This window comes from Spinacia oleracea, chromosome 4, assembly GCF_020520425.1.
Source record: "Spinacia oleracea cultivar Varoflay chromosome 4, BTI_SOV_V1, whole genome shotgun sequence".
NCBI classification, from domain to species: domain Eukaryota; kingdom Viridiplantae; phylum Streptophyta; class Magnoliopsida; order Caryophyllales; family Amaranthaceae; genus Spinacia; species Spinacia oleracea.
Window position 1 is genome coordinate 41,937,813 of NC_079490.1, and position 20,794 is coordinate 41,958,606.

Sequence of the window (20,794 nt, forward strand, 5' to 3'; positions counted from 1 at the left end):
ATGGCATATTGACTCTCACAAAACCTAGATCTGTCATTCATTTTTATTTCAAAATGCCTCTCTAATCTAACACTAAGCTAGAAAACTTAGCATAAAACAATAACCAAAACTGCACAAAAAGTTAAATTACCTGAAAAGCGTAGCAATACTAATTGGCAGCACCTTAATGACTGTATCACACAACAAAAGGCAGTAGTAGCTAGCAGTAGAGCTTGCTGTTGCAGGGATCCTCAATCATCTCTTTAACTCATCTTAATTCCCTAGATAATCTATACTGAAATATTAAGTCTATTTATTGCTTCGTTTCTCTCTAACTACTAGTACTTAATAGTTAAGACCTGGATGAATGAATCACTAGTAGAAAAAACCCTTATTGCAGCGGGCTTTTAGACCCCTGTTGCAGCGTACATCGTATGCTGCAACTGGGGGGCCTGCAACAAGTCTGAACTTGTTGCAGCGTACAATGTTCGCTGCTAAAAGGTGTTTTTTGCAGCGTACATATGTATGTACGCTGCAACAAGTGCCAAAAAATTGGCAAAAATTTGGACTTGTTGCAGCGTACATATATATGTACGCTGCAAAAGACTCAACTTTTTGCAGCGTACATTTATTTGTACGCTGCAACAAGTCTGAATTTTTGCGAAATTTTTTTCCCTTGTTGCAGCGTACAACATATATGTACGCTGCAACAAAGCACTTTTGGCGGGAAAATTCTAATTTTGTTTAGGGATACCTAGAGTGCCTTGCACCAAATATAGAAACCTGTCAAAACAATAATAGAATAACGCAACCTGTATAACAAATATAAAAACAACAACTGGAGTTTTGTATATATCCCAAAACCAAAATTGCACATACCGATACATTTAAATATATTTACGTTCCAATTTCAACGTACGCATACATTTTAACATAAAAGATTGTTCTATAACATCTAAACCAACACGATCAAGCGCCCTCAGGTCAATAATAAATACTTGGTGGTAAAAAACTTCGCCCATTGCTCACGAACCACATCAATTTCCTCACTAGCATAAGGCGCAGTCCTCGGAGTATAGACCTTACAAAAACAAAAATTTGATGGAGCATTAGATCGATTAAATGCAAATGAAATGTCACATTTTAACATTCAAGCAACTAATGACAATGTATTAATAGTCTAGAATACGAATCAATTAGTTACTTACCTCATCTAGCCGGCCTTCATAGTCATGTTGTAACGTGACTATCTCTAACATGAACTTCATAACGTAATAGCCACACTCAGTTCCGCCGATTTGTTGAGCACACTGATTAAGAAACATAATACTTTATCTTGCAAGGCCAATAGTTAATAAAAACAAAGCAAAAAGCTAATTAAGAAACATGTTATACCTCTATATGAATGGGTTTACACGACTTAAAACTCATTTTATTCGGACACTGCCCACCATTGCACTTGTACACTTGGTATGCCCTAGAAAATTAACGAAACATGGGTACTCATGAATATGATTTTGGCTTAGGTTTCTTAAAGACTTATGTAATTTGTAAGAAAAAGAACTTACAAACTCAAGATTCCCCATGCATAATCTGTTCGACGTGGATCTCTAGGAGAATCGAAAATATATACATAACCTCTACGTAGGTCCATCACGTATAAATTCCAATGATTTCTGTATAATTTATAAATGATATATTAAATATTTAATAACAATAATAATTAATATTTTATATGAAACTTATATAATATAACACACTTACTCTTGATTATATGGGATTAAAAACCAATTAGTTAGGTTAGGATTACCCATCTTCTCCTTTTCAATTTCAGCTTGGAAAATGTTTTTCAAATACATTGTTGGCGCTCCAGGGTCGGCCTTGATTCTAGTGCTTGACATAATCTCGGGACAAATGAACGAAATCCGAGACATTTCAAATGATTTGGCATGATCGTGCAATAAACACCTACAAAATAAACAAGATTACACTATTAAGATCGATAAAGAGAAAAAACTTCAAAGAAATAATAGTTATATTAACAACAATAAAACATTTAATTACAATATGTAGACTTGGATCGCTGAAATGTTTAAGCACGCCCCGCGAAGGAACTCTCCTATATCAGACGCAGTTATGTATGTTTCTTGATCAAAATCCGAGTGCCAAACTGAGGCCGCCAATGGGATGGTAGTATTATCATATATATCATCAGGCGCCGAAGTCATGATAAACTGCAAGTATTTGCATGACGGGCCAAGACCTTGAATTGCATCGTGTACAAGTCCCGCTTTCTTGCTTTTGGTGGTTGATTCTTGTGTTTTACGATCACAACTACCCACGACCTCTAAGTTGGACTTAGGCTTAGAATTCGACTTCTTTGGATGCGAAAATTCCTATAACAATAGTCAATTAACATTAGTCATGTAATAAGAATCAAATGTGTCCTTAGGTTCTTTAGTTCAAAGTTGGGAGCGAAAATGTCATTTTAGCTCTATATATGACCTATAACAACCCAACGAACCTTAAATGTGCATAAATAGGTTCGAATGAGATTTAGAAACTTAAAACTATGCATATTAGTCATGTAACAAGAATCAAATGAGTCCTTAGGTTCTTTAGTTCAAAGTTGGGAGCGAAAATGTCATTTTAGCTCTATATATGACCTATAACGACCCAACGAGCCTTAAATGTGCATAAATAGGTTCGAATGAGTTTTAGAAACTTAAAACTATGCATATTAGTCATGTAATAAGAATCAAATGAGTCCTTAGGTTCTTTAGTTCAAAGTTGGGAGCGAAAATGTCATTTTAGCTCAATATATGACCTATAACGACCCAACGAGCCTTAAATGTGCATAAATAGGTTCGAATGAGTTTTAGAAACTTAAAACTATGCATATTAGTCATGTAATAAGAATCAAATGAGTCCTTAGGTTCTTTAGTTCAAAGTTGGGAGCGAAAATGTTATTTTAGCTCAATATATGACCTATAACGACCCAACGAGCCTTAAATGTGCATAAATAGGTTCGAATGAGTTTTAGAAACTTAAAACTATGCATATTAGTCATGTAATAAGAATCAAATGAGTCCTTAGGTTCTTTAGTTCAAAGTTGGGAGCGAAAATGTCATTTTAGCTCTATATATGACCTATAACGACCCAACGAACCTTAAATGTGCATAAATAGGTTCGAATGAGATTTAGAAACTTAAAACTATGCATATTAGTCGTGTAATAAGAATCAAATGAGTCCTTAGGTTCTTTAGTTCAAAGTTGGGAGCGGAAATGTCATTTTAGCTCTATATATGACCTATAACAACCCAACGAACCTTAAATGTGCATAAATAGGTTCGAATGAGATTTAGAAACTTAAAACTATGCATATTAGTCATGTAACAAGAATCAAATGAGTCCTTAGGTTCTTTAGTTCAAAGTTGGGAGCGGAAATGTCATTTTAGGTTCGAATGAGTTTTAGAGGGTTTACCTTGGATGCTAAGTCTGTTGTCTTCTTTTGGGCCGCTAATACCGTTGTCTTTTTCTTGGAGCTACCATCCCTCTCTTTAGAAACATTAGACTTGGACTTCTTTTTAGGAGGTGAAGTACAATCCTTTAAAATTCAACAAAAACAAGAGTAGGTAAGATGTCGAATGTGCTTGCGTGAACATATACATTCTAAACAATAAAACATATATACCTCGCCGTCTTCGAAAATCACTAAGTGTATGGGCCATTGCACAAAACTACCCAGAGCACCGCCTAAGTTAGTGAAACCATCTCCCGTAGGTACCGGAAGAATATCATCAACATGTCCGTCGTAAACAAAATCAACTTGGACTTTATAGTGACCAGGCTTCATCGATGTAAAATGTTGGGGCAATGCACCATCTGAGGGTTGTACCATACCATCCGCCACGACAATGTTGTTGCCTGAAACTTTATCCTCAAGGGCAAGACAACATGGAGTCCTTTCCTTCATAAACAAAGGTTTCAATGCAACTTTGTAAGTGATACAGATTATTAAGTAAATGTCAACTAAAAACATAAAAGGATCAAGCAACTATGTTAAAAAAGAGTGACTACGTCGTACCTTTAGCTCGCGTGGTTGCGGCACTAAGATGTGACGAGTGGTTCTTGTAGCACTAACATCAAGGTCAACTCTGGCAGAATCATTTAAGTGGAGGTCATCAAGTATCGGGGTAGAAATGGAGTTTAGTTGTCCTGTTTTTAACAAGGTGCTTAGTTGCTTTTGGAGGGCCTCTGCCACCCTTTTCTCTACCCTTTTCTCTAATTCACCTTCAAACTCCTTTTTCACAGAAGCTCTGATTGATTCGTAATTTTCTGATGAAGCTTCACCATGGTCACTTCTACTATGTCGAATACACGGACCGAAAGCCTTTTTGATACCAACCATGCCACCTGTTCCCTTGACACGCCCACGATGATCTTTTTTCCCTATAGCTTTAGTGAGGGCATCCTCACCCTGTTCGAAAGAAAGATTTCCTTTTTCCTCTTCTGCGATGTACTCTAACTGCCAATTAGGAAAGTAAAATTACTTTATATTCTCTAATCAAAGCAAGTAAATATTAATTAATTATCACTACTTACAGCTTTTGTTGCGATTTCAACAACTTCTGTATCGTTCGGGTCAATTTCCCACTTTCCCTCTTTATTTTGTACTTGATGGGCCAAAATCCACTCCTTTGATCTGTATTTTCTAACTCTATTAACATTTGAGGTCACTGATGAGTTCACCGAGGAGCTACTCGAGATAGGTAAAGCTGCATCTGGTGGAAGTCGTCCATCCTTTATCCAATCTAGTCGCTTTCTATTATAACCCTTTTGGCCGGTGCGATGTGGGTTCTTGTTGCATGATGCACTTTTCCTCTCCTTTTCACTACGAAGCTGTCAAAGACAACATAAAAAGATGGAAATAAATGTTTTTTCTGATAACTTTTTGTCCTAGAACCAATGTCAGTTTGCTACATGTAAAACTCTTTAAGGACAAGTTAAAGAAATATTATCATTACCAATGACTCTGGCAGGAAATAATGTTTAACAAAAGTCTTCCAATCATCCTCTGTGATATGGTTGTAGACATCCCAAGGCATCTTGTTTGTTTGATTTTTTGGCTTCTTTTCCTTCATAGTTATCCATCGGCGCACCAACTTGCTCTTGAAACAACTAAATCGTTTCGCCACACAAGAATGAAAATATTTCTCCCTCGAATGATTAGAATCATCAGTAATGTGGAACATAAGCTGTTAATAATTAAAAAAAGTTAGATTATAAAAATAGTATTTAAATCAAATTAAATAATCCCTAAAATATACAAATCAAGTTAATATCCAATGCTTACCTTAGTCTCCTCCCAAAACCCCTTCTTGGTTTGCTCATCTACCTTTGGATATAATGGGACGTTAATATTAATTCTAGTAGCACAACTCCCAACTTGCTTCCCGTATTCATGAGACCATTGTCCATCGGGGACATTATATACATTATACTCAAGGAACATAGGCTTAGCGACTTTAACACCTTTTGACGGACCACGGCCTTTAATGGTCTTTGTAATCGTACTAACATCTTGTGATTCGTCACCCGTTGTGGGAGTCTTGCCACCTTCTGATTCATGCCTAACAACAATTTGGTTTTCATTCATCGTACCTATGTTGTTCCTGCATCAAGTAAAACATACAGAAGGGTGGTTACAAAATGTGCGCGCAGCAGCAAATCAGTGCACTAGCATACAGAAGGATATCAGATCAGTGCAGATATCACAGATCAGATCAGCACTGATCAGTGCAGATCAGATCAGCACTGATCTGCACTGATCAGATCAGCACAGATCAGTGCAGAACAGATCAGCACAGATCAGTGCTGATCAGATCAGCACTGATTAGTGCAGATCAGATCTGCACTGATCTGTGCTGATCTGTTCTGCACTGATCTGTGCTGATCTGATCAACACTGGTCTGTGCTGATCTGATCTGCACTGATCTGTGCTGATCTGATCAGTGCAGAACAGATCAGCACAGATCAGTGCTGATCTGATCTGCACTAATCTGTGCTGACCTGATCTGCAATGTTCTTTGTCATTCTTGGTGTGTTTGTTGAGGCAATATGAGAATGCAGGGCAGCTAACTCATTCTATAAACAAGTTCTATTAATCTAGTATAGTACGGAGTAGTATGTAAGTTAGATCGTAAAATGAAATTACTTGATTGAGTTTCACTTAAACTCAAGCAACAATGATTAAGAAACTTAATGAGGAAATCTGACAATCTCACTTCTCTTATATCATGAAATCATATACTCATATGAGATAAGTCTAGAAAACACCATTTATGCTAAAATGAGGCTAATATGACCTAAGAACTCATTTTTAGGCTAATATGACACTTCCGCTCCCAACTTTGTACTAACAAACCTAAACACTCATTTTAATCCTATTACATAACTAATATGCATAGTTTTAAGTTTCTAAAACTCATTCCAACCTATTTATGCACATTTAAGGCTCGTTGGGTCGTTATAGGTCATATATAGAGCTAAAATGACATTTTCGCTCCCAACTTTGAACTAAAGAACCTAATGACTCATTTTATTCTTATTACATGACTAATATGCATAGTTTTAAGTTTCTAAAACTCATTCCAACCTATTTATGCACATTTATGGCTCGTTGGGTCGTTATAGGTCATATATAGAGCTAAAATGACATTTTCGCTCCCAACTTTGAACTAAAGAACCTAATGACTCATTTCATTCTTATTACATGACTAATATGTATAGTTTTAAGTTTCTAAAACTCATTCCAACATATTTATGCACATTTATGGCTCGTTGGTCGTTATATGTCATATATAGAGCTAAAATGACATTTCCGCTCCCAACTTTGAACTAAAGAACCTAAACACTCATTTTAATCCTTTTAAATGATTAGTATGATTAGTTTTAACTTACCTAGACTCAATCCAATCAATTTATGCCATTTGAGACTTGTTTGGTCGTTATGGTTCATATTTATGCTAATTTAGTCAACTAAGGTCAATTTAGGTCAATTTATTCAACTAAGGTCAATTTAAGCCCGCTCGTTTTGATTTAGGTCATTCTAGCTCAAGATTAGGAGACATGTTAATTAGCGCAACACTAGGAGAAAACGCACAACTCACCAAAAGTAAATAAGAATTAAAGATGTGGAATGCACTGATCTGTACAGATCAGATCAGCACAGATCAGTGCTGATCAGATCTATTTATTCACATTAGAGACTTGTTTGGTCGTTGTGGTTCATATTTATGATAAAATGAGGCATTTTTGCTCCCAACTATGAACTAAAGAACCTAAGAACTCATTTTTAGGCTAATATGACACTTTCGCTCCCAACTTTGAACTAACAAACCTAAACACTCATTTTAATCCTTTTAAATGATTAATATGATTAGTTTTAACTTTCCTAGACTCAATCCAATCAATTTATGCCATTTGAGACTTGTTTGGTCGTTATGGTTCATATTTATGCTAAAATAAGACATTTTCGCTCCCAACTTTGAACTAACAAACCTAAACACTCATTTTAATCCTATTACATGACTAATATGCATAGTTTTAAGTTTCTAAAACTCATTCCAACCTATTTATGCACATTTAAGGCTCGTTGGGTCGTTATAGGTCATATATAGAGCTAAAATTACATTTCCGCTCCCAACTTTGAACTAAAGAACCTAAACACTCATTTTAATCCTATTACATGACTAATATGCATAGTTTTAAGTTTCTGAAACTCATTCCAACCTATTTATGCACATTTAAGGCTCGTTGGGTAGTTATAGGTCATATATAGAGCTAAAATGACATTTCTGCTCCCAACTTTGAACTAAAGAACCTAAGGACTCATTTGATTCTTATTACACGACTAATATGCATAGTTTTAAGTTTCTAAAACTCATTCCAACCTATTTATGCACATTTAAGGCTCGTTGGGTCGTTATAGGTCATATATAGAGCTAAAATGACATTTTCGCTCCCAACTTTGAACTAAAGAACCTAAACACTCATTTTAATCCTATTACATGACTAATATGCATAGTTTTAAGTTTCTAAAACTTATTCCAACCTATTTATGCACATTTATGGCTCGTTGGGTCGTTATAGGTCATATATAGAGCTAAAATGACATTTTCGCTCCCAACTTTGAACTAAAGAACCTAATGACTCATTTTATTCTTATTACATGACTAATATGCATAGTTTTAAGTTTCTAAAACTCATTCCAACCTATTTATGAACATTTATGGCTCGTTGGGTCGTTATATGTCATATATAGAGCTAAAATGACATTTCCGCTCCCAACTTTGAACTAAAGAACCTAAACACTCATTTTAATCCTTTTAAATGATTAATATGATTAGTTTTAACTTACCTAGACTCAATCCAATCAATTTATGCCATTTGAGACTTGTTTGGTAGTTATGGTTCATATTTATGCTAATTTAGTCAACTAAGGTCAATTTAGGTCAATTTATTCAACTAAGGTCAATTTAAGCCCGCTCGTTTTGATTTAGGTCATTCTAGCTCAAGATTAGGAGACATGTTAATTAGCGCAACACTAGGAGAAAACGCACAACTCACCAAAAGTAAATACGTGCGTTATTTTCCGATTCTGAGAACTTCTGAAAAGACACAAATCACCGAAAGCTTCTGAAAATTTCTGACTCGGGGATCTCAAGTCATCTGCACAGAAAGTTAGAAAACTTTGGTCAGGAACAAAAGTAAGATGTGAAAGTACAGTAAGAATTAAAGAAAGCTAGAAAAGTATAATCATGAACACAATGGCAGTATAAAATAAGAATTAAAGATGTGGAAGTACAAACTACACCTTCCTAAATGCTAGAAAAGATACATTTAATCTGATATTCAGTTAGCTAGAATTACCTATTCCCAGAAGCCAACTCATCTTATTCATTTACGGTTTATAACCCAAATTCCTTCCCTATGATCTGTACGCATATGATTAGTATTATTTGCATCTTCCTCCTCCGGTAACGGTTGAACAGCCGTTGGTAACAGGGGTGTTTCATCGTACTTGTCATACTCATCTTCATCCACAACATCATCAATACCCAGAATATTTATCTTGCCTTGGGCAACTGCACGCCATATAGGATCAACATTGTCTACCACATAGAAAATTTGCTTATCTTGTGATGCTAGAATGAATGGCTCGTCACTATCACTTAATCGATCAAAGTTAACAATGTTAAACCAGGAAAAATTTCATCTTGTTTCACCCCATTATGGTTGTTGGCCCACTTGCACCGGAATACAGGGATCGTAAATTTGTTGTAATCAAGCTCCCATATTTCTTCGATAACACCATAATATGATTGTCTCGCATCAACCGGTCTTCTATCCTTGGCGCTTGCATAGACCCTAGATGCTGCAACATGCTTCACTCCACTATTCTGCACCACACTCTTTTCATCTTGTCTTCTAGTGTAGAATGTGAACCCATTGATATCATACCCTTCATAAGACAGAACACATAGTCGAGGACCTCGAGCTAACCACTGGACCATTTCAGAAACATCTAGATTTTTTTTCATTTCCTCGGCTACTTCCTTCTTAAACCAATCAACAAATGTGCGATTATGTTCTTGCATCAACGCTCTTTCCTTCAACTTAGGATTCTTTTGTTGCAATTCTAGCAAATGCTTATCTATGTAAGGATTGACCTCGGTAAGATGCTGCAACACACAAAGATGTGCCTTATTCTTCCTTTCAGATGGAGGCGAGATCACATTTTTACCAATTACCCCATGCCCTTCAAGCCTCCCTGCATGACGAGATTTTGGAAGACCTATTTGCTCAAGCCTTGTTAAGAATTCAGCTACATATTGAGATATCTCTTCCTCAAGGACTCCCCGAATGATACTACCCTCCGGCCTTGCCCGATTCTTTGTTTTGTCCTTTAAATGCCCAAAAAATCTCTCAAAAGGATACATCCATCTTAAGAACACCGGACCACATAACTTGATTTCTCGAACTAAATGGACAATTAAGTGCACCATAATATCAAAGAAAGATGGTGGAAAGTACATTTCAAATCGACACAAAGTTTCAACAATATCATTGTACAAAGAATCTAATTTCTCCGGATCAATCACTTTAGCACATATAGAATTGAAAAACACACAAAGTTTTGTTATAACATGTCTCACGTGTTTCGGCAATATCCCACGAAGTGCAATTGGCAAAAACACATTAATCATTACATGGCAATCATGAGACTTCATACCAACCAACCTAAGGTCCAAGAGAGATACTAGGCGCTTTACATTCGACGAATATCCCGAGGGAACCATAATTCCATGTAAGCACTCACAAAACTGCTTCTTCTCCTTTCTTGACATTGTGTAACACGCTGGAGGCAGATAAGTCTTAGTACCACCCGCACCAGATTTTTCAACAGGCCACAAATCTGGTCGAATATTCCTCTTTTTCATATCTTTCCGCACATTCTCATTGTCCTTAGTCTTTCCAGGCATGTTTAGCAAAGTCCCAATGATAGCATCACACACATTTTTCTCAATGTGCATTACATCGAGACAATGCCTAACCGACAAATCTCTCCAGTAGGGAAGATCCCATAATGGAGATACTTTCTTCCACAAAACACCCTTTTTAGACTTGGACTTGTAGCACTTGCCGTATTTGGTTTCAACATTTTTTATTCGTTCATAAACCTGTGATCCTGTCAAAGGCGTACGAGCTACTCTTTCCTCGGTGAACCCATTGAATTCTTTCTTCTTCTTACGATAAGGGTGATATCGACTGAGGTGCTTCCTGAAATCTGGGTAAACATTTTTCTTGAAATTATGCAACCATGTGGGCTTCATGTCCTCTTCACATATAGGGCATGCTTGTTCTCCTTTGGTTTTGTATCCAGACAAGTTTCCATATGCCGGAAAATCATTTATGGTACAAAAAACCATAGCTCGCAATGTAAAGCTTGAATTGGTGTGTGCATCGAACATTGAAACACCTTCATTCCACAATAATTTCAAATGATCTATGAGTGGAGCCAGGTACACATCTATGTCATTTCCAGGTTGCTTAGGCCCCGAGATGAGGAGTGATAACATGATATGCTTCCGCTTCATACACAGCCATGGAGGAAGATTATAAATTGCTAGAAGAACCGGCCATGTGCTATGTTGACTGCTTAGAGTTCCATATGGATTCACACCATCTGCACATAAAGCAAGCCTTAGATTTCTAACCTCCTTACCAAATTCAGGATATTTCTTATCAATATTTCTCCATTGAACAGAATCTGCAGGATGTCGAAGGAGTCCATCTTTCTTCCTCACTTCCGCATGCCACCTTAAGTTTTTTGCTTGTTTCTTCAATGAAAACATACGCTCAAACCTAGGTATGATTGGAAGATACCACAAAGACTTAGCAGGCGGGCCCCTCTTAGCTGAATTTGCCCCTTTGCGTTTGTAACGAGATGCGCCGCATGTTGGACACTCATCCAAATGTTCATGCTCTTTTCTGTAAAGCATACAATCATTTGGGCAAGCATCTATCTTGTCGACCTCTAAGCCTAAGGGACACATCAATTTCCTGGCATAATAGGTAGAGGTGGGGATATCATTCCCTTCCGGCAAAAATTCACCTACCCACTCCAATAAGGTGTCAAAGTGTTCATCTCTCCAACCACCTTTACATTTGAGGTTGTAAAGTATTGACACACATTCCAACTTGCTGAATTTTGTACAACCGGGATACAATGGAGTTTCAGCAGCCTTTGATACTTGTTCGAACATCTGAGGTCGTTCGTCCAAGTGATCTTTCAGCCCATCCATCATCTCATTTATTTCATCATCTTCTTCCTCATCATCATCCGTCTCATTATTCTCATAAATATCATCATCACTCTCATTACTCTGAACATCAAATTCATGGACACTAGAACTTGGACGATCAGGTATTGTTTCACCATGCCAAAACCAAACATGGTAATCTTGCTTAAACCCACGGCGAAATAAATGATCCTCAATTTCATCAATGTCACCTAACCGCTTGATATTGTTACAATCACGGCAGGGACAATAGATTTTTTCGGCTTTTGTACTCCGTTGGTGTGCTAAAGCACATCTAATGAACTCTGCGACCCCACTCTAGTATTCTGCCGTAGTATGGTCACCATACATCCAACGACGACTCATTACTAATAACAACAACAAAAGGTTCCACACATAAACACATATATTAAGAAGTCACAAAATCATTAAGAAGTTCCGCAAATCTTTGGTTACATCATTTAAGTTTATCAATGCTTCACTGAAGTGATATTAGAAGTCCAAAAACAGTCCTAATAAGTAAAATGGAATGGATACTTAAGCATAGAATACTAATGTACACGTTTTATTATTACACTTACTATACTTATCCAAATTTTATTTATCGTAAAAATGATATGCACTTATTGTACTATTGATTTCAACTTTCAAAAGAGGAAAAGAGAAATTTTATGAAGATAATTAGATATATCAATACCTTATGCAATTGTTGAAATTCGAACAAGCACGATGATAGATTATGCTGGCAGTACGATCATCGCCCCTCTCTTCAACCATATGCGTATCTACCCATCTTCACAATTAACTGCAAATTAAAGAAATAATTGAAAAACAGCCAAAAAAATCAAAATAAAAACGAAAATCAAAACGAAAATCAAAACGAAAATCAAAACGAAAATAAAAAACGAAAATCAAAACGAAAATCAAAACGAAAATCAAAAACGAAAATAAAAAACAATAATCAAAACGAAAATCAAAAACTAAAATTGAACCCTAATCTGAAAACGAAAATAAAAAACGAAAATAAAAATTGAACACACCATACCGAAACCACCGGAACCACGACGCGACGGGGAGATGCTGAACCCCCGGCCGACCAAGAATATATCTTTCAGTGACAGGCCGCGCGAGAATTGAACAGGATGGGGGAGATGAGGCGAGAACACCACACACCGACGAAGACAGCGACGCAGGGCTGAGCAACGCTTAGGTTCGACGGCGACGCAGGGCTGAGTTCGACGGCGACGCAGGGCTGAGTTCGACGGCTGAGTTCGACGGCTTGCTTGGATATTTGTTTAAGGGAAAAAGCTTGGAGCTAGCAGAGAAGGAACAACGTACGTTTGAGCCCGCTCGTTTGAGCGCGGTTTGTTGCAACCTAGGAAAGTAAAAAAAATTGAAACGCGGACTTGTTGCAGCGGGCAATAACATGTACGCTGCAATAAAGTCGGGTTGTTGCTGCGGGCTTTTATTTTGTACGCTGCAACAAACACATTTGTTGCGAACAACTAAAATGTACGCTGCGATAACCCTTTAAAGGGTTTGACCCGCGTTGACCGACTGGTTGTTGAAGCGTATTTATACATGTACGCTGCAACAAGGGGGCTGCAACAGGGGTTTTTTCTACTAGTGAATGTTGGATGTTGAGAAACATATTTGGGTAGAAGCAGGGTCGTCTTAGACTTATTGGGGGCCCTGTGCTAAAAATATTATTCGAACCCGTTAAAAAAGGCATACATAAGAACCTAAAATTTTACTTATTTATAATAGTAGTAGAAAACACATTCATACTAAATTGACATAATCACAAGCAACGAAAAAAAGTATAAATAAATATCAGATCATACGACAATATTTTTATATACGGAATATAAAATAAATATTAGGTACCCGTACTCCATAATACATAATCACCATAATAAATACTCCGTACGAAGTAATTTACCCTAGGAAAATGGAGTAATTGCAAAAGTTACAGAATTTTTTGGAAAAGAGAATCATTGAAATTCACCATAATGCCCATAATCAATGTAAAGAGAGAGTCAGTGGCAAAAGTTACGAGTTGGAATTGAGTTTACGTGCTTATTAGTCGATGATTAAGTTAAAACTTTGGGTTCAATTAAGTCAACCAATGCTAATATTTACCAACAAAAAGTTTAACATAAAATTATAAAAGGGGGCCCTTTGCAAATCGAGGCCCTGGGCATTTAAAGTCAACTAATGCTAACATGATAGTTATCCCTATGCTTACTCAACACATGAAGCAAAGAAATTTGAATCAACCAGCATATAATGTTAAGTCTAATAAATGCTAAGTCTAATAAATGCTGTTCAGTATTAATTAACAAGTTAATAAATTCAGTGAGATCAAGTGAGCTGAATGCCTGGCTAGAGGCCGCTTCAGTTCAAGTGGAATTAACAATATTAATCCAAAGCTTACTCTTGACTGAACCCGTAGGGTCACACAAATAGTACGTAAACGGATCAAGTATTTAATGGCATTAAATACTCCATCTATGGATATTCGGAATCGACGGATCTTGGTTTCAGTGGGAGCTGAGATCGTCAAAGGCAAGTAAGTGAATACTCCGGAAACGATGATATTGCAGGAAACGGAAATATGGATCGTATCGGAAATATAAATATTATCCAAGTCGTAGATGTTGCCGGAAACGGAAACATGGTACCTATCGGAAAATATTATTGGAAATGGAAATATTGCCGGAATCTCAAATATTGCCGGAAACGAAAATATTGTCGGAATCGGAAATATTATCGGAATCGGAAAATAATTCCGTAAACGGAAATATTAATTATTTGTTCGAAACGGAAAATAATTCTGGAATCGGAAATATTAAATATTGTTCGTATAGGAAATGAATTCGGGAATCGAGAATTTAATCGGAAGCGTATCGTACGAATTAGCATCGGACGAGACCTGCCAGACGAAGGCCCAGCACGAAGCCGGGCTATCGCCCAGCAAGCCAAAGCGCAAACACACGCTAAAAGCCAAGACCAGGCACAACGCGAAGGCCAGGCCCAGCCAAGGCCTTGGGCGCGCACAACAGCGAGCTGGGTCGTGCGCTGTGCGTGGGCCGTAAGGCCTGCGTGCGGTGCATTGCCACTCGTGTGTGTTACTCGGAATCCTAAGGCTACCGGGATTCGTAATATGATTAAATCAAATCCTAATAGATAAAGTTTGTTTAATTAGAGTCCTAGTAGGATTATAATTTAATAGATTTGTATTCTAATAGGATTATAATTCATTTCCATAAACTCTATAAATAGGTGCCTAGGGTCACATATTTACATCGAGAATTGAAGTATTCAAAGGTAAGATTTTGGAACAAAATCAGCCAAACACTTGTAGCCTATTAGCCGAAATTCTTAGAACCTTAAGGGCGATTCTAGTTGGTCAAGCTTAAGGCGGATCCGGACGTGCTGTGGACTATCTACGGAGGGACGACACTTGGAGTCCTAAAGACTTGTTCTTGTTCGGTTCGGGCGCAGCTAGGGAGGGCACACTACAAAGTGTATGCATCTGAATTATGCTAAATGATTATGTGTAAATAATATGTTTCCTGGCATTAAGGTTTTCCGCATGATTTATGTTTTGTCATATGTATCATAACCTAACAGTGGTATCACGAGCATCTTATTATTTTCATAATCTAAATTGCATAACATGGTTAAATATTACAAATTTGCAAAGAATTAAAAGGGGTGATTAATTTTTGTAATTGTTAATTAATTGCAAATTGTGTTTATTTAATTATATGTACGCAGTTTTTCGGCAGAATATTCGTTACTCAACCAAATCGAGTGATTTTTGTGTCAATTTCTCATGTAAAAGACATTCTAAAATTTTGACAAAAAAAGTAATTTTCGGCCGAACCCAGAATTCCCAAATTCGAAGCCTAACTATGATTTTTCGGAGGTTTTAGTTTTTCGAACGCAAAAGTTTGTAAATTTAAGATGTTAAATTGAATATTTGCGATTCTTGTTGATAAATCTTGAGGTTTTTTATTGACCTACAGTATATGTTTAACAAATTTGAATGCCTAGACTTGTTAATTATACAACCTAATTTGTAATTATGATTAAATTGTTGAAATTCGAATAATTTAGAATTGATTTGTTTTTCATAATTAATTAATAATAATTAGGTATCCATGATTAAAATCCACCATAAAAATTGTTAATTTGTGTTAAATTTTAAATTTTTATGACCTAGATTTGAATCCATGTTAATCGGAAATTAACTGATTAATAAATTTTCGATTTTTAGCCCTAAAATTATGAAATTAATATGTTTTATTAATTTGTCATTAATTTTAAATTAAAAATTTTAATTTTTTATGAAAACGCCCATAAATGTTGCACGCACAAAGCAAAGGAAGCTACGTGTTACCCTTAAGGGGTGTTGTATAGTGCGGGCACGCGACGACGAGCAAGGGAGCTCGTCGCCCGTGCGGTACGAATGCAGCGAGCAACGAGCTATGCGGCACGCAAGGCTCTACGCCTAGGCGTGCGTGCAGGGCGATGGGCGAGGGCTATGGGCAAACAGCAACAAGCGAGATGCGTGTGGGCAGCAGCGTTGCGCCACGACGCACCAAGCCTGCCGCAAGGTAGGCAGCCACGACACAGCACCAAGCTGCGCGCAACGTGGCCCTCGGGGCTGCGTGTGTGCGTGGCCATGGGGCGTGTGTGCGGTGTCGTTGTGCGGGCAATGTGCAACGATCAATGGCACGGGGCAAGGGCCTCGTAGCTCGATGGGGCTTGGGCGCAAGCCCAAGTGCCTCGTCTTGCAAACTATTGATGCGTTTAAGTTTTAATTTTAAATTTTCAGTTCGGAAATAATTTTAATTAATTTTAAAATTAATAATTTACATTGTTTTCTCGGATTTTAATTTTGAATATTATAATTATTATAAATTTTATTTATACTAATTATTTTACTAAAATTAAACCTTGAATTAATTTAAATTTATTTAACTGAAAAATAATTAAATAAACACTACTACAAAAATAGGCAAAGAGACCCTTCCAAAATGTCCAAAGAGACCTCCTTTGAGGGGGTCTCTATCTCAGAGGTCTCTTTGATAAAGAGACTTCCTCATCTAGAGGGGGTCTGTTTGTTAAAAGTTAGAGACCTCTTACCTAAGAAATGGGGTCTGTTATGTAAAGTGTATAAAAAATATTTTAGAAGGGAAAGAGACCCTTTATTAGAGATACGAGGTCTGTTTATTAAAAATATTAAGACCTCCTAGGTAAGATAGGGGGTCTCTTTGAATTTTTTAATATTTTTTATTCAAGAAATTAAGACCCCCTATATAGAAAGGAGGTCTCTTTGTTTTCTTTAATATTTACTATTATTGTTCCTAAGAGAGCCTTTTTATAACCAACAAGCTCTTTCCATTGCATTAAAAACGAAAAAACAAAATCTACATAAACGTTGTACCCAAATCAGCCAAAAAATCAGCATTAATGGAAGGGATATACATGCCATGATAATTCCAAAATAATTCATACCATTACCAAAAAACTATTTCTCACTTTACATCAACTGTAATCTCAAAAAACTCAAAATAACTCAAAAGTCTACATACCTATGACAACTGACAAGATTAGATGATATACTTATTGGCAAATTCAGGTACGAGCACATGTGGTGGCCTAACTTAGTTAGTTAGATAAGGATCTCGTGAGCATTTTAGTGAGACTTGATGTGCTGCTGAACCACAATGAGCTCTTTCGACTCCTCACCAAAGTCCTAAAACATCAAATAAATAAAGGGTTTAGCAATCCAAGTAGAAAATTGTTGCTCTTAAAGCACCAACAACAATAATGGAAGGGATAATGGAAGGAATATACCATCAGAAGGATCACAACAAAAAATGAGCAGTCGAATACTTTTCTTACTTTCCCCTTTGAATCAATCTTGCACATATATATATATATATATATATATATATATATATATATATATATATATAATAAATTTATCTTCCATAATGAATCGTTTAAGAGAATTTGTTTTCTAGCTCACTCAATCTAACAGTTCCAGAGCCATAAAACGCAACTAGCAACACCAGTATAGACTTGAGAAATCTAGAAAAGTCGCAACATAACACTTCTTACAGTTTACAATAAACATACATGAACAATTCTTGACATCACCGGTTTATAATCTAAATATTATATATGCATGAAAGCTTTCTTGACAATATTTAGCTTTCATGCGTATTTAGAACAATTCTTGACATCACCGGATCATAATCTGAAATATGCACACTCAAGTCTCAATTCATCACAGTGACAGACTTTGTGCTTCATCAACATCACAAAGATAGGTTAAAGTTAACAACAACCAAGAAGACATGTGACATTTAGCATCATTAAAATGCATGGTTAACAGGTACCAATATGGGTGGATAGGATGAAAAGCATCCGCATATGGGAAGCTTAAGGCACTAAGAGAACTTGGAAACTATACCTCTAGTGACATATTCTGGTGCAACTTAACCATGAGTTCCCATGACCTTCGTAGAAACATAGCTTTTGTCATCAGATGGTCCATCCATGGCTAACCCAAAATTGATAGTTTTTCATTCTAGTTCTGGAAATTTGACAAAACAATAAATAAGCAATCACAAAATCCAAGTCCTTCATTCAAACAAAATATCATGAAGAGTAGAATATATCGTTGTAATCCAGATCAAGCAAAGGCAATCCCGAGAATCAACCTATTACAAATTTAGTGACCCCCTAACCACATAAAAGATAGAGAACACCAGCATAATAAAAAAATAAATAGAGCAACTCTTAACAACGCCACGAAGAACAAGCATGTGTTGCTTACATACGAATTACAACCCCATGACCAAACAGGAATAGAGGAAACGAACAACAACAAAGAGACAGAATAAGTCAAGTATAAAATTGGATAATTAATTTTGAAACATGAGGCATACCATCAGATAAATCTATCAAGTATAATGCAGGCATCAATACCAATTTGGTTTTCAAGAGGAACTTTGTGGAACTCACTATCAGCCAGATCATTTATTCATGAAACGAGGAGCCAAAATCAAATTAATACAAATGCCTAAATCTACAAGCGTTTTGGAACTACAAACACCAAAACATAGGTCAAAATAGCTATTTGCAAGCTCAAATCAGTCAAGGGGTATGTAGACCAAAATCACCTAAGGCGGATCATTTGTGAGTCACAACAGTCTTAGGAAACAGATTCAACAAACAACCTAATCAATATTTCAACCGACAAGAAGTTTTCGAGCTACATAACCATCACAAAACAAAGACAGAAATATCTTCCAGTAAGAACAATAAATAAATCAAGCAATATTTTTGGAGAAATCAGACCTCGAAATTTAATCATAGGAATTTCTGATGTTGGATTCCTACTCCCAAGTAGTCAACCACTCTTATTCTCTTATTTCGGTCTCTAGACAATACATTGCAATACTAAGTTCAAAATATCAAACAAGAATCACTTATAAAAAAAAGGAGATGAATAAAACACGACAATGAGGTGTGCGTTTGAGCCCAAAAGCTATAATTCAATATGTAATAATCCAACCATATTAAGATGCAAAGTCCTTAGCTTTTATCATATGAAAAATTTGATGTGTCGTACACTCGTACCTTACCATATGTTCCAGCAATGCAGAACTAGATTCCTTCTCCAACTTGAAGAAATTCACCTTTAACAGAATTTAAGAGCTACCTAAATGTGAAATGATAAAATCCAATAAACAATAGGCATATGGAAATCAAAACAAATAAGTATTCCTACAAATTATCAATAAGTCCAATAAACAATAAGCATATAACAAAAAAAACAAATAATTTTTCCTATACATTATCAAATAACAATGAATTTCTTTATTACTATAACATTCAGACTCATTAGACCATTAGAGATTGACCAATTAAACGAGACAATTACATTTGACTCCAGCTCGGCAAAATCCAACATTTGCAAATATGGAAATAGTATACTACAAATCAAGCAAAGAAACTCAGAAAATAAAACATGACTATATCACATAACATCAGTAGTTCTTGCATTCATACAGTACTAATTTCGCAAAATAAACACACAAACTAACCGCAATTCTTCATATTCAGATTATTACCTCGATTACCTTTACACCCCTAAAACTTTTAACCAATGTGAAATCCTAATTCCCCTCAAATCCTCCCGAAGACCGATCCCTAAAAACCCTAATCTCATAATATATACTAACCGTGCAAGTTAAAAAAACCCTAAATTCCGTGAAATCCATATCAAATAATAAAAAAAACGAAACATAATTGCAACAAAATCAACATGAAGTTCAAAAGAAATCAATAAAAATATCAGAAAATCAGAGATTGAAGCTAAAAAATTACAGACCTGGAAAAAAGCATATGCCATAGGTTCTTCTGGTTTAGATCTGCGAGATTGTAGCTCGTTGCAATCTGGGTGCTCGCTTCTAAGTGGTTTCAAGTAATGAGGTGCCAACATCGTAGATATTTTCTCATTCGAGTTTCTAGATCTAGAGTTGCAGTGTGGAGAAAGAGAGATGGAAAATGGAAGGAAATGAGGGGTCGTCTCTTGCTTTTCTCCTACAAAAATTTGTGGGTCCAGTGTATATAAGAGACCCGTTAAATTAAATAACGGGTCTTTTGTTTTTCTCTCTTGATTGCCAATTCAGAAAATGCGGGCCCTTTGATAAGTTAGAGACCTGTTATCTTAAATGAAAGGTCTCTTGTTTTACTCACTCTATTTTTCGTGGATAAATTGTGGACCATTTCAGTCATTAGAGACCCATTATCTTTAATATTGGGTCTCTTATATTAAATAGACCCGTTATCTCACCTAATGGGTCTATTCTTAAGGGTCTCTTTGCCCATTTTTGTAGTAGTGAAATGGATTCGATTAT

At 36.3% G+C, this 20,794-nt stretch overlaps 1 protein-coding gene across 10 annotated transcripts; it reads right to left on the reverse strand.

Annotated features, from left to right (window-relative positions):
- Positions 1-800: 800 nt before the first annotated feature.
- Positions 801-20,523, reverse strand: LOC110789740 (uncharacterized). 10 transcript variants are annotated; one of them, XM_056826905.1, is made up of 19 exons: positions 20,266-20,523; positions 19,517-19,589; positions 19,230-19,311; positions 18,340-18,462; positions 17,453-17,616; positions 12,544-12,651; positions 8,611-8,712; positions 5,336-5,654; positions 5,007-5,237; positions 4,585-4,881; positions 4,067-4,507; positions 3,674-3,949; positions 3,464-3,586; positions 2,044-2,375; positions 1,744-1,947; positions 1,548-1,655; positions 1,375-1,456; positions 1,188-1,289; positions 801-1,060 (listed from the first exon to the last, which is right to left on the reverse strand). In XM_056826905.1, the coding sequence occupies exons 8-19, from the start codon at positions 5,636-5,638 to the stop codon at positions 959-961; spliced, it is 2,601 nt and encodes an 866-aa protein (XP_056682883.1). In that variant the 5' UTR covers positions 5,639-5,654; positions 8,611-8,712; positions 12,544-12,651; positions 17,453-17,616; positions 18,340-18,462; positions 19,230-19,311; positions 19,517-19,589; positions 20,266-20,523; the 3' UTR covers positions 801-958. The 10 variants fall into 10 exon arrangements, 9 of the variants coding, with proteins under 9 accessions (XP_056682883.1, XP_056682882.1, XP_056682878.1 ...); XM_056826904.1 differs by having other exon boundaries at positions 19,512-19,589; XM_056826900.1 differs by having other exon boundaries at positions 19,517-19,593; positions 20,266-20,522.
- Between the last annotated feature and the right edge of the window lie 271 nt (positions 20,524-20,794).